Source organism: Crotalus tigris, unplaced genomic scaffold (genome assembly GCF_016545835.1).
Source record: "Crotalus tigris isolate CLP2741 ecotype Arizona unplaced genomic scaffold, ASM1654583v1 scf7180000018371.15429387391:27106975, whole genome shotgun sequence".
Lineage (NCBI taxonomy): Eukaryota > Metazoa > Chordata > Lepidosauria > Squamata > Viperidae > Crotalus > Crotalus tigris.
Window position 1 is genome coordinate 4141655 of NW_024096970.1, and position 15757 is coordinate 4157411.

Below are 15757 nucleotides of genomic sequence, written 5' to 3' on the forward strand. Positions count from 1 at the left end.
ACGTTCATGGTTGATCCTAAAAAGAAGCTGTCCGCCATTTTGATTTCTTCATTGACTGTTGTAAAGCTGGTTGTTCTCCCTGTTGTCACTAGTTTGATCTTCTTTATATTTAATCTTAGTCCAATTTTTTTCACTGAGCTCTTTGACTTTTAGTACTAGGGTTATGTCCTCCCCTTATTGCCATTGTAGGAAGAAAGTGTCAGGTCTATTTGTGCATCGGGTCCCAACAGATACATTTATTTCCCCTCAGATATTGGAACCAGCTGTGAGGAATTGTGTTTGTGTGTGTAATCTGTCTGCTGCTGAGTTGTTCCCATGGGACTAGCCTATGTGGATGGTGTCACACTGAGATGCTAGAACTAGTTCACACGTGCCAATGAGGTGAATGATGCCATGACATATATGAGATTTCATACCTGTGTTGCCTTTCTGATGATTAAAAAAAGTCAAAGTACAAAAATGGAAACAATTTGATAGTGCTACCTCCTGATTACATAGAGCAGAAGTGTGATGGTTCAGGGATTCAGTCCTTTGATAAATTAATCTCACAGAAGAAAAACAAAGTTAACCTTTAAAAAAGATAAAATATAATCCACCTTTTCAATTTTAAGTATTGAAATGCAAACATTCAGTATAGAAGAAGACAAATTACAGGTTACAGTCAAATAGGCTAGGTGGTTAAAAAAGGAAAATCAAAAAGAAACAACAGTACTTTGCACAAAGATGGTGCATGTCTACTATAAACTGCCCCAAATATAACATCATAATGAGACACTTCAGAAATATTATAGATTCCAAGGTGATTCTGAAGAAAATATATACTTCATGAATATAGCCTGAGATACTCATGAAAGGTTAAATCAAACATAAAAAATAGAACTAAAAAACCTAGCTGAAAATCCTGCCTATGTACTTAATTTATCTATTTCTACAGAAATAGAAAACCTAAAGTACCTGGCTCTTTCCTTTAACTTTCAGAGCTATGAAAGCTTTTTAGTAATTTCTGACTTTAATTAGAGGCTGCTGGAAATGCTGGAAACTCAATTCTTCATCTGCCCTCTGTTAATGGACTTTTACTCTCTCTTGTGAGAAAAAAGACTGAGAAGCTGGAGTGACCTGACTCTGTATATGAACCAATCATGATGTATTTGCAAGTTCAGAGACGCATAACCTTTGGTCCTTAATAAATGTATTTCTTTGTCGAACTGATATGGCTGCTCAACTTGCTTACGTAAGAGTAGATGAGACACCATAACAAATTCACAACACAGGTGCATTTTATTGGGCTCAGCTAACATCCCAACTCAGCCCTTACAGAAAGACCAGGAGGGAGAATGTTCTACAGGGCAGGAGCCATAACAGAGAAGGCAAGGAGCCACGTTATGAGTTTTTTCAAAACCAAAAACCAAGCTAATAATGTAGAGGTGATTCAGAGAAAATGTGATTAAGACAATAAGTTATTAATCCAAAAACAACTCAAGAAAATAGAAAAAAAAAGAACTGCGTATACTATGGGAACAAGATGCTTTTGTGAGTACATCTATAACACCTATAAAATGTTATTATGAAAGCAAGATGAGCTTTTCTATTATCACAACTGGAAATAGCAGAACAAACAGTTTCAGAGTGGATCTGTTGGTTTCAGATGATACAAGGATTTCACTGAAAATTCAAGCTGCATTCTTCCTTGTGTCATGACAGCATCACAGTATGTGTTTCTATCTCTTACAGAATGCTGACAACAATTAAAAGAGTAAGATGCATCACATCCCCAGATTATGTATACATATATTTCTGTATCTTGTGGGAAAGAAAAAAATTCAAGTGATAGATGGTATGAACTCTTCCCCTGAAAGATTGTGCAGTGGAAATTTGAACATTAAGATTTATATCAGATGAAACCATTCCAAGATTTCTTTCTTTCTTTCTTTCTTTCTTTCTTTCTTTCTTTCTTTCTTTCTTTCTTTCTTTCTTTCTTTCTTTCTTTCTTTCTTTCTTTCTTTCTTTCTTTCTTTCTTTCTTTCTTTCTTTCTTTCTTTCTTGGAACCCAGAAGACTTGCATTTGTTTTGGCATGAACTTTGAGTACAGATATTTATTAATGTAAATAAAATAAGTACAGCATGGTCATTTGGAAACTGAGGAAGGAATAACATATTAAAATGTCAAGTGGTATAAGAGTGTGTCTTTTAGGCTGGTTCTTTCTATCTCAAAAGTCTGCAGCATGCTATCATTGCCATTAGATGCTTACCAAATCAAGAGAGAAAAAATATAATTGTAGAAGAATGGAACAGAACATTTTTATTACAGTCACTGACCAGTTATGTCATAGTATTTACAGAGATTGAATGGAAAGGCATAAAAATGTCTAAATAAATTGGAAATAATATTAAAATAAAAAATTCAGAGCAATAAAATACAAGTCATAAAGTGGTGTAATCTTAAATACTTAAGATTAGTAATACTTACTACATCAAAAGAAATTAGTTTTCAAAAGTATAAATGAAAAAATGTATTCATATGACAGAATAATATAAAATGTCATAAAAATCTAGAAGTTGCCTAATTATTTCTTTTGAATAATAATTACTACACTATCTGTTCCTAATTGTATGAAGTCTGAAGCAGAATTTGGCAACTGTAAAAGAAGCATCATCATTATGATCTGTTAGCAGATATGCAATATAAAATTTGTCCAGTCTGTCAGAAAACTTACTCAAAAGTGGATACGGATGGTGAATTTTATCATTACGTCCACAGTACAACAACACATGAACTCAGTTTTAACTGCTTCTTCCTGAATAACAAACCCTCTCTGTAAAGTACAGTGGTACCTTAGCACACATTGTTAATTGGTTCTGGGAGACATGATGAGTACCAAAAAGCATTGGTACTAAACAAATTTTTCCCATAAGGAATAAAGTAGTGAGTCAAAAGGCAGCTGACAAGTTTTAGCTTGTGCGTTGAATATCAAACAGATGATGAGTACCGGGACAAAAGTTTCATGTCAAAATGCATTGAGTACCAAATTCGATGAGTTTCAAAGCAGTTGAGTACCAAGATACCACTGCAGATATGTAGGTATTTTTCCACCCTGAACATTGAAGGCAGTGCATTAAATGTGCCAAGCTAAAGATCATAAGTTATTTTGCAGGAGCAAGTTTATAAAGCTATTTAGCTGGGACAAAAAGTTTTACGTTCTCTTCTCAAAGTAAGGAAAGAGCTACTGAAAGAGCTAATATTAACTCTTCACAGATCAAATCCATTATTTGCTAGTATAGCTAGGACAGTATTTTGTAGTTTTGCCTTGCAAGTCTTATTTCAAGTTGAGTAAATGCTATTTAATAGTGGACTAATATTCAGGAAAATATATCAATTTAATCAAAATCCTGCTTCTACCAAACCTGCCTCCAATTCCATGAGAAATATATTATGGGACCTCAAATATAGCTCTGAAAATCCTCTGCATTGTCTCCAGATGATCTAAATCAATCTATTCACACTGCAGAGATGCAGATGACAATTTTTATTATCTGACCTAGGACTTGATTTGACCATGGCAAAATGCTAAATGTTAAGTCCTTTACACATATGTCATACCCATATCCATATCCGTTGTGTATTATTCTGAGGCAAAAGCCAGATCCAACATATGACTTCCATCACGTGTTGGTTCTGATAATGCTTGGAAGAAGCCATGGTTGCCATGCAATCCTGCCATTTTCCAGCCACAGTTTCCAGGGCAGGAGGTCCAAATCACCCCATACTTAATATAGTAGGCACAGAGACTTCAACACCTAATCTTGAGAATAGGTCCACAAGCCTGAGCAGAAATCTTATAGGCAGAAAGGCAGACAGTAGCTCAGTAGGCTCTCTGGTCTAGTCTATATGACCCACTTTTTTGCAGGCATTTATAGTCCACAATTTGAGAGGAGAGCTCCTGATCACAGAAAAGGTGGCTTTTTCAATCAATGCCATTCCCCTTTCCCAATCTTGGTGTCAAGGCTGTTGAAGTATCACTGACTGTGAGGAATCACTACTCCCACCCAATTCCATAATATATGCCAGATCTGCCTGCTCACGAACCACTTACAAATTGTCCTTTTCTCATCAAAGGTTTGAGGCCAAGACCACTAGTGGTTTGACTACTGGAATTACTTCCCCAGGCTGGAAATGGGGATTAATAGCATTGTGTCAAGGTTCCAACTAGCAAACCCAAGCAAGCAAACACCTCTGAGACTTTTCAGGCTCTTAATGCAAAACTTTATTGAGTACGCCATATTGGCACATATGAAAGTAAAACCGGCTCTGACCAGACTCTACCCAAATCACTATAGTAAAACCATGGACTTCTTCCTCCTCCCTCTGGGTCATGTCACGTTGCCAAATCAAGTTGAAAGATATTGTTTTTTTAAAATAAATATTGAATACAAAAGAAAAAAAAGTTAAAAACATTGAACATGGTAAATCGTCTTTGATATACATCTCTGTCTTGTCATTCCATACTATAAATTAAATTTTGTTTATTCTTTTAGATTTATATGACAGTGCATTAATGCAACCGTTTCCTTCAAAGCAAACATCAGGGCCTTGAAGCCCTCATAATGTCACCTTCTCTGCCAGCTGTAAAAACTTATACAGTATTTCTATTTTTACATCATTCCTACTTCATTGCTTCCTTGAAATTTAAAATGGTTTAATCTTATCCCTTAACCTGATGGAGTGAGATATTTTATTTAGCAAGTAGCCATCAGCCTTCGTGGGACTAATATTGTTTAAAAAACATTTGCCAGGAATCAGCATCTCTTAAAATAACCTAGTTTGCTTTTAGCTAAACAAAAATTATCTATTAACTTTGTATGACACAGTAGCATTTCCAGTGCCTCATGCAGAGTATATGATTCTTCTGGGTAGGTATATTAAGATTTTTGTGTATAGAACTATGTGTGCAATGCTTACACAATTTACAATATTTAACATGCATGGATTGATTGATTGCACATTAAACGATTGCACATTAATGCAAATGATGTCTATGAACTGTGATTAAGACATGGCTCTTCCACATGTAATATTTTATCAGCTGGAATTGACTCTGAGCGCCTGTATTATGACACTAGAATTCTTCTTCTTCAGACAAGTCCATTAACATTCCTGCGTCAACAGTGATCTAAATGAGACATGTCAAACTCACGTCACGTGACATCACGCAATATATCGAGACTGTTTTGCCATTGCTGGCAATGGGGTGGGTGTGGCTTCCATGTGATGCATCTGGCCCATGGGTTGGCAGTTTGACACCCCTGATCTAAACGGTTCCTCCCAACTCCACAATTCTATGATGGCTCAGCTATGGTGCAGGAAGAAATACTGTGAAGGTAACTTTCAGCAGTATTGGTAAAGGTGCAAAGTAGATTGATGAGAACTCTCTTGCCTCCCCCCCCCAGGTTCTTAGCTATTTTCCCACCCTACTAAAGTCAAAGCTTTACACTGCTTTACATCATAAAATGAGTAGTCCTCGTTTTGGTTAAAGTGCAGGAATTGTACGGGGGGGGGGTGCGATGGCTCGATGGTTAAAGATGCTGAGCTTGTCAGCTGGAGAAACTGACAGCCTGAGTTCAAAACCAGAGTGCCGCACACTCGCTCCTCGCCCCAGTACATGCCCACTTAGTAGTTCAAAAGCATGCAAATGTGAGTAGATAAATAGGTACTACTTCAGTGGGAAAGTAACAATGTTCTGTGCCTCTCTGGCATATAGCCATGCTGGCCACATAACCATAGAACATATCTTTGGACAATATAAAAAAATGATGTAATATAAACCAAAGATAGTTTATTATATGTGTATCTGGGTTTTAATTCAGCTTTTTAATCCATTCTAGAAAATTGGCTTTCATTTTATGCCCTCAGCCAAGAAACAGAGATGAGCACCATGCCCTAGAGTTAGACCTGACTGGACAGGGAACCCTTTACCTTTTTGCAGGCGTTATGCTTTTTAACTGAGTGATAGTTTTTTTTGGGGGGGGGGGGATTGGCTGGGAAAACAAATGCAGCCAGACAACACTGAAGGTGGAGCTGACTAGAGACCAAGTTTTGAAGTTCCTCATTATTTGACTGGAAGGACCACTGGCCTTCTTCTGAAGAGTGGCAAAGTGTTGTGAGTGATCAGTGTCTAACAAACTGTTTTCAGAACGTTTCCAAAGATTTAGGGAATGAAAAAAATCTCACCAGATTGCTACCAACAAAATGTATTAGGGCTGTGCAGTGTTTGGATGCAAGAAGTGATGTGAGAAGACAATTTAATTGTTACCCTTGTTTTAACTAACCCTAAACTTTCTTCAGGAAAAGAATATATATTGAATATAAATATAAGAGAACTGCTTCCTGTTTTGATATATGGCTATTTTTCCACCAGTTAAATTTCAAATTTGCTCTCACTGTCTCAACTTTCTCCTTTCCAATATTCCCTTGAAGAAAATTGCGTAAGTCCACAATGGATCATTCTGACCTAGGACTGCAATTTAAGTGTGAAATTATTTATTTTGTCATTTGTAAAGTTGTTTTGAAAATCAGTTCCATGAAAATCTGTTGACATTTACACAGGGCATAGCAGTGGATTGTCTGAGAGCAGTTTTGTGCTCATTCACTCATTTAAATATTTATAAAGTATTTCTTCTTTGACCAAAGGGCAATGAACAAAATACAGACCTAAAAATGCAGCAGCATATTAATGAAGCTCTAAAATTAAGAAAACAATACTAAATGAACACATAAACTATAAAGCACTCTTTCCCAAACTTCAGCAATAAAATACTAATAAACAACAGCATAACTCCTCATTAAAATATACAGTTTCACCCATTTAAAATTCTGTGACTGAAGGAATTGTTGTGAAAGAAAATGCCCACTTAAGTAAAGAAACAAAATGTTTGGGGACAGGTGCAACAAAGTATCTTTTATTTGCATCCACAACTACAATAATTACTGGGCTCCCTCACCAAAAGAATGCAGAAGAACCCTAAGGTTACAGGTTATAAAGGCAAAGGTCTCCCATGTCCATTCGTGTCCAACTCTAGGGACGGTGCTCATCTCCATTTTTTAGCCAAGGGAGCCAGTGTTGTCTAAAGACATTTCCATGGTCATGTGACCAGCATAACTATACGTCGAGGCACATGGAATGCTGCTATCTTCTCAACAAAGTGGTACTTATTTATCTACTCACATTTGCATACTTTCAAGTTGCTTAAGTGGGCAGAGTTTGGGGCAAGTAACAGGAGTTCACCCCATTGCATGGTGCTCAGGTCTTGAATCCCAGCTGTCAGCTTTCCAGCTGACAAGCTAAGTGTCTTTAATCTCTGAGCCATGACGCACACCCCTCCTTCATAGGTTATATACCAGTGATGGCGAACCTTTTAGAGACTGAGTGCCCAAACTGCAACCCAAAACCCACCTATGCATCATTGGGTGCCGGGTGGGTGTGGCCCATTGGCTGGGTGTGGCCCATTGGCTGGGCGTGGCCCATTGGGTGGATGTAGCCCATTGGGTGGATGTGGCTGCAGTGGTAATGGCAACCTGGGGGGACTAAAAAGTTCAATCAATCAATTCCAACTTTTCAAGATCTTTTTTTTTCCTGCGAGAAGTTGAAATTGACTGATTGATTGAACCCTTTTTTTTTTTACATGGCGGTGGGGGCCTAAAGTGAAAAGCTTTTATAAAACCCAGCTGAAGGCCTAGGACTGGGGCGACGGCACGCGTGCCCACAGAGAGGGCTCTGAGTGCCGCCTCTGGCACCCGTGCCATAGGTTCGCCACCACTGTTATATACTTTTTGAAATGGCAAGATTTACAAAAACAACGTAAGCAATTATTATTATTTTTTTATAAAAAGTTTTTACTTTCCATTTATTCATCATACAAAATACAAAATACAATTTACAAAATAAAATAAATTCATGACCATTGGTACCGCCTGCCCATTCCCCCCAGGCTGTGTCCACCCTCTCTAAACCTTCCCTACTTCCCTCCTCTTTCTCTCCTCCCCTTCTACTCTCTCCCCTCCCCTTCTCCTCTTACCATCCTACTTCCTCCCTACACCTTCCTCCCCTCTCATCCCTCTCAGACACATGAACACAGCATAGGGGAAATGCCCAAGCAGCACCTCTCTCATAAACTACCATATCTATATTATCCTTACCCACCCACTCACCCACCCACCCACCCTCAACCCTCCCCCCCTCACTTCCCAGGGCAGAGTACAGGGTTATTAATAACAAAGTTAACAATAAAAAAAGAAAAGAAGAAAGAAAAAAGAAAAGAAAAGAGAAAAAAATATATATCATACTTAACCTTTAACTCCTAAATTACATCATAAGCAAATCTCTACAACATTTACTAAAAAAGTTACTCATAAAATAAATGAAACTTTGTAGTCCCGTACTTTTTCTGAATATAATCTATCCATCTTCTCCATACAATAATATATCTTTCTTGTGTATGATCCTTCAAATAAGCAGAAATTTTTGCCATTTCTGCAAAACTAGAAACTTTAAATATCCATTCTTCTAAAGTAGGCAACGAATCTTTCTTCCAGTATGAACCTACTAGTAACCTTGCTGCAGTTAATAAATTCAACATTAAAATAGTTTCTTTGTCATTTAAGTCCACAAAAATACCCAGTAAAAATAATTAAGGAGTAAACTTTATCTTCCTTCTAAAAATCTTTTGAATGTTCCACCAAATCATAATCCAAAAAGCCTTTACCTTTTTACAATTCCACCAAATGTGAAAATATGTTGCATCCATATTACCACATCTCCAACATTTGGGTTGTAAATTAGAATACATACAAGATATTTTTTTAGGATCTAAATGCCATCTATAAAACATTTTATAAAAATTTTCCCTCAAATTTTGAGCTTGTGTAAATTTAACATTTCTGATCCAAATTATCTGCCATAAGTCCAATGGGATCGGTTCCTGGATATTCTGAGCCCATTTAATCATACAGTCTTTGACCAATTCTGTTTCCGAATCTAATTCTATTAAAGCACTATAAATTCTTTTTATATGGGCCTGACTCTGATCTTTAATCTGAATAACCAAATTTTTATCTTCTAATTTTATTCCCTCTTTCTTATCTACAGTCCACCTGTCCACTATTTGTAAATATTGAAACCATGACTGTAGAATATTTTCTTGCCTTAATATATCTAGGGATTTTAAATGCCAGTTCGAACCTGACCAAATTAATAATTCTTTACACAAAATTTAATCAAAATTCATCCCCTTAGAAATTCCTTCATTTGCATGTCTGGGAATCCCCCAGATAGGTATTTTATAATTTAACCTATGATAATACTTTTTCCAAACTCGAAGTAAGGCATTCCTCAAAATGTGTGATTTGAAAGTCTGGTCCACTTTCTTATTAAAAATTAAATATGCATGCCAACCATACATTAAATCCCACCCTTCAAGAGAAAGAATATCCTTGTTTGTTAAATTGAACCAATCACTTATCCAAGTTAAGGTGGCTGCATCATAATATAATTTCAAATTAGGTGCCTTAAGTCCTCCTCTTTCTCGGGCATTTTGCAAAATCTTAAACTTAACCCTTGGTTTTTCCCCAGCCCAAATGAATTTGTTGATACCCCTCTGCCATTCCTCCAAATTTACATCTTTTTTTAAAATAGGTATCATCTGAAACAAGAAAAGAAACTTTGGTAGAACATTCATTTTTACAGCTGAAATTCTCCCCAACAATAACAATTGCAATTTTTCCAATCATTTAAATCCTTTTGTACTTTTGCCCATAATAATTCATAATTATTCTTATACAATTTTCCATTTGAAGCAGTTAAATATACTCCCAAATATTTAACTTTTTTCACCATCTGAAAACCTGTGGTTTTAACCAAACTTTCCTTATCATTAACTGACATATTCTTGGGTAATATCTTAGTCTTGTGATTATTAACTTTAAAACCAGAAACCTTCCCATATTGTGTTATAAGTTCTAATAGACAGTCAACTGCTTGAGTCGGTTGTTCCAAAATTAAAACCAAATCATCCGCAAAAGCCCGCAATTTATACTCATTCTTTCTTATCTTTATATCAAGGGTATAACGTAAGCAATTATGACATGACTTTTAATACAGGAATTTAAAATCTAATAACATAGGGTGACTTTACTGTGGGCTGATCCATGGCCTCTACATTCTGCTTTTCTAATGAGCTCCAAGCCAACCTTTCTACTGATACTAGCTTCTTCTAATACAGGGGTCTTCAAACTTGGCCCTTTTATGACTTGTCGACTTCAACTCCCCGAATTCCTCAGCCAGGCACGCTGAGTATCAGCCAAGTTTGAAAACCCCTGTTCTAATACATACATTGTCCCTTCACATCATGGAAAAGATAAAAGGGTTTTTGTTATCTGTCTTCTTCCCTTCCAGGGTCATGAGGCAGTTTAAATGTACCTGCTCAGTCTAATATCCCTTCAGAATCATAATGTAAAAATAGGATATTATTTGTGCCCCACAGAACTAGCTGCACATCCTTAGGGGATCATTCCATAAAGTATGAGTTATTAGTAAGAAACTAATTAGTAAAAATTAGTAAGAAATTTTGCTTAACAGTTTTTACCAGTTCTAATCAGAATTACTGTTATCAATACTACTTCTTCTTAAATATGGTATTTTAAATTTCAAAGAACTGTCTGGATTTTTAATCATTGTACTTATAAGCAGTCCAAAAAAGCCCTTCTGTTATTTTCATTACATATTTGGGAAAACGAGGATGTGTAAAAGTGATGTAATATAAACCAAAGATAGTTTATTATATGTGTATCTGGGTTTTAATTCAGCTTTTTAACCATTCAAGAAAATTGGCTTCCATTTATGCCTTTCACCATCCTGGTGATTTCAGTTAAATCAGAATCCATTCAACAAGATGCATTTTAACTTCATTTGTGAAAGTGTATTTTATAGAATGAGAGTCTGCAGGAATAGACTTACCTGTTGTTTTGTGCAGTCTGTGTCTCCAGATTATTAGGATTACAATTTTAGGAAATATCATTTGACAGTATGGAGGCACAACATTGGAGAAGAGTATTCCTACTCCAGAACGTATTCTATTGCTGTAGTCTCTAGAAGAGACTCTTTTGGCTCTTTAAAAATGCCTAGATATGAGATCTGCACATAAGGTATTATGTTAATTATTTACGTGTTTAAACATTTCATTTTTTCCTACAACTTATGGAATACCCTCTGGACTTCACACCTAAGGAAGAAAATTGACATTCCAAGATATTGGAAAAGAGTCAATATCTTCACTCTGAACCAAGAGTGAACCAACCCATTCTGTGGGTTCACAAAGTGGTAAAAGAACCCTCTAGTCAAGTTTGACTTCCAGCTTCTATTGCACATCGATCCACTTTTCTTGGCCACAGGAAAAATCCCACAATGTATTTTCCCATTTCCAATCTAATCTACACTCTGGAAATCTCTGTTGGTTTCCCATTCAAATAATAGCCACAACCTATCTTGCTTAGCTTCCTAGATAAAACAAGGTTGGCTACATGCTGCCACCTATTGGGGCTGCTTGCATGCAACGGCCACTTTTAAAATGGCCAAGGCAAGTGCAACACAGCACTGGTTTGCCAATAGGCAGAGAGCTCATGAAGGAGTTGGAGGATTAGCTGCCTGTAGTATTCAGTTGATACTTTGTGGACCACCCTACGTTCGCTGAACCGGCTCAGGCTTCAGGCAATCTTTCATCTTCAGAAAGTGGTTACCGTCGGCCTCAGAGGGTCCGTACTTCTGTCTGGGGGCTCTGCCTTCAACGTTGAGCACTCCTTACAGCAGGGGTCTTCAAACGTGGCCCTTTTATGACCTGTGGACTTCAACTCCCAGAATTCCTCAGCCAGCGTGCCTGGCTGAGGAATTCTGGGACTTGAAGTCCACAAGTCATAAAAGGGCCACGTTTGAAGACCCCTGCCTTACAGGATCCCCTTCTCCCCCTCCCCCCCAGGTTTGCTTCCGAAGGCTCCCTTCCACACACTGCACTTTCCTCCGCTCCAGCTAGGTTCAGGTTTCTTATCATCACTCCACACCTTCTCTCCACTCTTCCCTTTCTCCCAGTTGTAATTAGAATCACTATATTCACTTCCCCCGCGCGCTTTTCGGTTTTTTTCCCCCCTCTGGGAGCTCGGCAGCGTTTGCCCTTTCCTTAGTTTAATGCCACCATCTGGGGAGGTTTTTCCGCGCCTTTTCTCCGCCCCCATCGCTTGGCTGCCGCTCCGAGGCCAGAGCTCCATGTGAGCGCACGGAGAGTTTCGCCCTGCCCTCGCCTCGCTGTCATTTACGTCAGACTCGGAGCGGTCCCAGGCTCCCGCTCTTTTTCCCTCACTCTTGGGGTACGGAAGGTGCAGCACCGCCAGCCAATTCTCCGCCTCCTCGGCTCCTGCCCGCCAAAGGCAAAGAGAAGAGGCGGCTGCAGCCACGCGACGGGAGCAGATTTGCGGCGGTCAGCGGCGAAAGCAGCCGACACTCATGAGAAGCAGCTGTCGGCTTTGAGATCGAATCCGAGTAAGAAAGTGGTCTTGCCGGTTCGGGGGCGTGTAAGGTGGGAGGAATTGCAGTCCTGGGGAGAAGAAAGTGCTCGGCGCGCTGCTCCTGGTAGCAAGTAGAGGCTTTTTGAGGACTGGGGTCTAGCTAGCCCATCACCTGCGCTTGGACGGCGCCCGAGAACTCTGCTCGTAGAGCAAGAGGCAAAAGGAAGATGGGGCGGGAAAGGAAACTTGAGGTTCAGCACCACGGACAGCACTCGGCGGCTTCTGCAAGCTGGGCTCCGTAACCGATGTGGACCGACTTCCGTTCATTTTCTTCTCCTGCTCCGATTAATTCTCCCTCCTTCATACATTACCTTCACCTTCCTGCGGGATTTCACTCTCTATTGCTCATTCTTTTTTTGTTGTTGTTGTTTTTCTTTTTGCCTTCGTTGCTATTTTTGCACTTCTTATTTATTTGCAGAGGCTGCAGGGAAATGGACTTTGCCTTATTTTAACCACCCCCTTTTCTTTTTTCCTGGTCTTTCCCCTTGCAGGTGGCTTTGCTGGCTGTGGCAGAAATGAACGAAAGCGTCCCCTCGAATGAGACCGGGGCTCCGGCACCGTGGATTCAGAGCAGCAGTGGCAATTCTTCGCTGGAATTTTCCTCCAAGCTCCCTAACTTTATCCTCAATCCTTGGGATATTATGCTCTGCATCTCTGGAACCATTATTGCCTGTGAAAATGCCATTGTGGTGGCCATTATATTCTACACTCCCAGTTTGAGAACCCCAATGTTTGTGCTGATCGGCAGCCTGGCCACAGCAGACCTCCTGGCTGGAGTTGGCCTAATCCTTAATTTTGTATTCCAATATGTGATCCAGTCAGAAACCATCAGCCTTATTACCGTTGGTTTCCTAGTTGCCTCTTTCACTGCTTCTGTGAGTAGCTTATTAGCGATCACAGTAGATCGTTATCTTTCTCTGTACAATGCGCTGACTTATTACTCTGAGAAGACTGTTTTTTGTATTCATATGATGCTAATCATCACCTGGGGGGTGTCCCTCTGCTTAGGACTATTGCCCGTCCTAGGCTGGAATTGTATGGAAGATTATTCATCGTGCAGTATTGCCAGACCTTTGACCAAAAGCAATGTGACTTTGTTGTCTGCCTCCTTCTTTTTCATTTTCATCCTTATGCTCCACTTGTACATTAAAATCTGCAAAATAGTTTGCAGGCATGCACATCAAATCGCACTCCAACAGCACTTCTTAACCGCATCTCACTATGTTGCAACCAAAAAGGGAGTCTCTACTCTCGCTATTATCCTTGGAACCTTTGGAGCCAGTTGGTTACCTTTTGCTATCTACTGTGTCATTGGAGATTCCAACTACCCTGCGGTGTACACTTATGCCACCCTTTTACCTGCTACCTACAACTCCATGATCAATCCCATAATTTATGCCTACAGAAACCAAGAAATTCAGAGGTCCATGTGGGTTCTCTTCTGTGGCTGTTTTCAATCCAAAGTGTCCTTTCGTTCAAGATCCCCCAGTGATGTTTAAGTGACTTCTTCCTCTGTGTAGGTTTGCACAAAGTGACAATTTTCAACTTCTGTGAATTACAGTGCCTGGTATGAACCAGATCCATGTTGTGAAATTGTTTTGGGGGGAGATGTTTAAACAGTAGCACTTTATGTATGTGTATTCTTGAGAATGTGACAGGTCTGGAGTTTCTGATTATGTGAAACTAAACTAAAAACAAACAAACCATGAATGTATACAAGACTGTACATTGTATTTGTGAAGTGAAGGTATTCCAAGACTACATAATTATAGCACTTTATTTTTAGCTGCTGAACTGCCAAAACAGTATTGCCATTTTCAAAGGGCAAAGAGAGAATGAAAATAAGCGAAATGTTGTCTAGTTTGGGATGTGAGTGATAATATATTTTGCTGCACAGTACTGATAAATTATGACATTTTGTATACAAATAAACAAATTCATTACATTTTTTCTTCTGTGTTGAACTGTTTTAATGGCTTTAGAAACACAATCAAGGTTTCCTACTGCCTCACCTTTATATTTACAAGAAATATTCATCGGGTACCTTCACATAAATTCTTTACAAAGAGAAATCATATCATAAAACAAGAAAATAAAATAAACTATTTTGTTTTTTACTTTCTGGTAAGTAGTAATTTATTTTCCATTTAAAAAAAAAAACCAGCAAAGCAAGCTTTAGAATGCTCACCAACTTTGCTTGCTGGAAATTATCAGCCCTAATTAATAATACATGTAACTTTCTGGAAAGGTAAGGAGAGAGACCAATCCTTAAATACCTGGAAGCATGTCACAGGGAGGAATGTGTAGATTTATTCTTCATAGCTCCTGAGGGTAAGACAAAAAGTACTGGGCGGAAGCTTTACAGAAGGAGAGCCAAATTCAAAAGAAGGAATTTCCTGGCCATAAAAGCACTCTGCAGAGAGCAGGCTGCCTCCTGGAGTTGTGGATGCGCAATAACTGGAAGTATTCAAGCAAAGGCTGGACAGTCATTTGTCTGGGTTGGTGTGATTCCTGCCCCAGAAAAGGGGCTGGACTAGCAGACATTTAAGGTACCTTCCAAACCTTATGATTCTCTGAATGTGACATTTTAACTCTTGCAATATACTTCAGACTGGGCAATTTATTCTGTAACTGGGAGTTAAATGATCATTTATCAGTTTTGCATTCGAATACTGCAATGTATATTAAGGCTAATTGCTATATAATATCTCCCCCAGCCCCTTCCCAATCTTAAATGTTTTCTAAAATCTAGTGTTCAGGTCAAACTAGCTAATTACTTGCATTCTGCAATAACATATTTTAAAGAAGGAGGGAGGGAAGGAGGGAGGGAGGGAGAGAGAGAAGGAAGGAAGGAGGGAAGGAAGGAAGAAAGGAGGGAAGGAAGAAGCTAGAGCTAACTTTATTAATATTATGATTCACTAACAACAAAACTGAGAAAGAATATAATACCTGGCTGGTAACCGTAATGCTAACAGTTCATGGACAAAAACATTAAAACACCCATTTCAATTTGCGTACAGACATGGGGTGAGTTTTCATACTTAGATTTTCAACAACTTACAATTTGAAGGAGCAGAATGTCATTCAGGAACGATGAGTACAGCCTTGTAATGTGTGCGCGTGTGAATGTATGGGTGTATATATTATACCATA

The 15757-nt window shown here is 38.6% G+C and overlaps 1 protein-coding gene across 1 annotated transcript; it reads left to right on the forward strand.

Annotated features, from left to right (window-relative positions):
- The first annotated feature begins 12416 nt into the window (after window positions 1-12416).
- GPR6 (G protein-coupled receptor 6) lies at window positions 12417-14465 on the forward strand. Its single transcript, XM_039351927.1, has 2 exons — window positions 12417-12578; window positions 13096-14465. The coding sequence occupies exon 2, from the start codon at window positions 13120-13122 to the stop codon at window positions 14101-14103; it is 984 nt and encodes a 327-aa protein (XP_039207861.1). The 5' UTR covers window positions 12417-12578; window positions 13096-13119; the 3' UTR covers window positions 14104-14465.
- Window positions 14466-15757: the final 1292 nt, after the last annotated feature.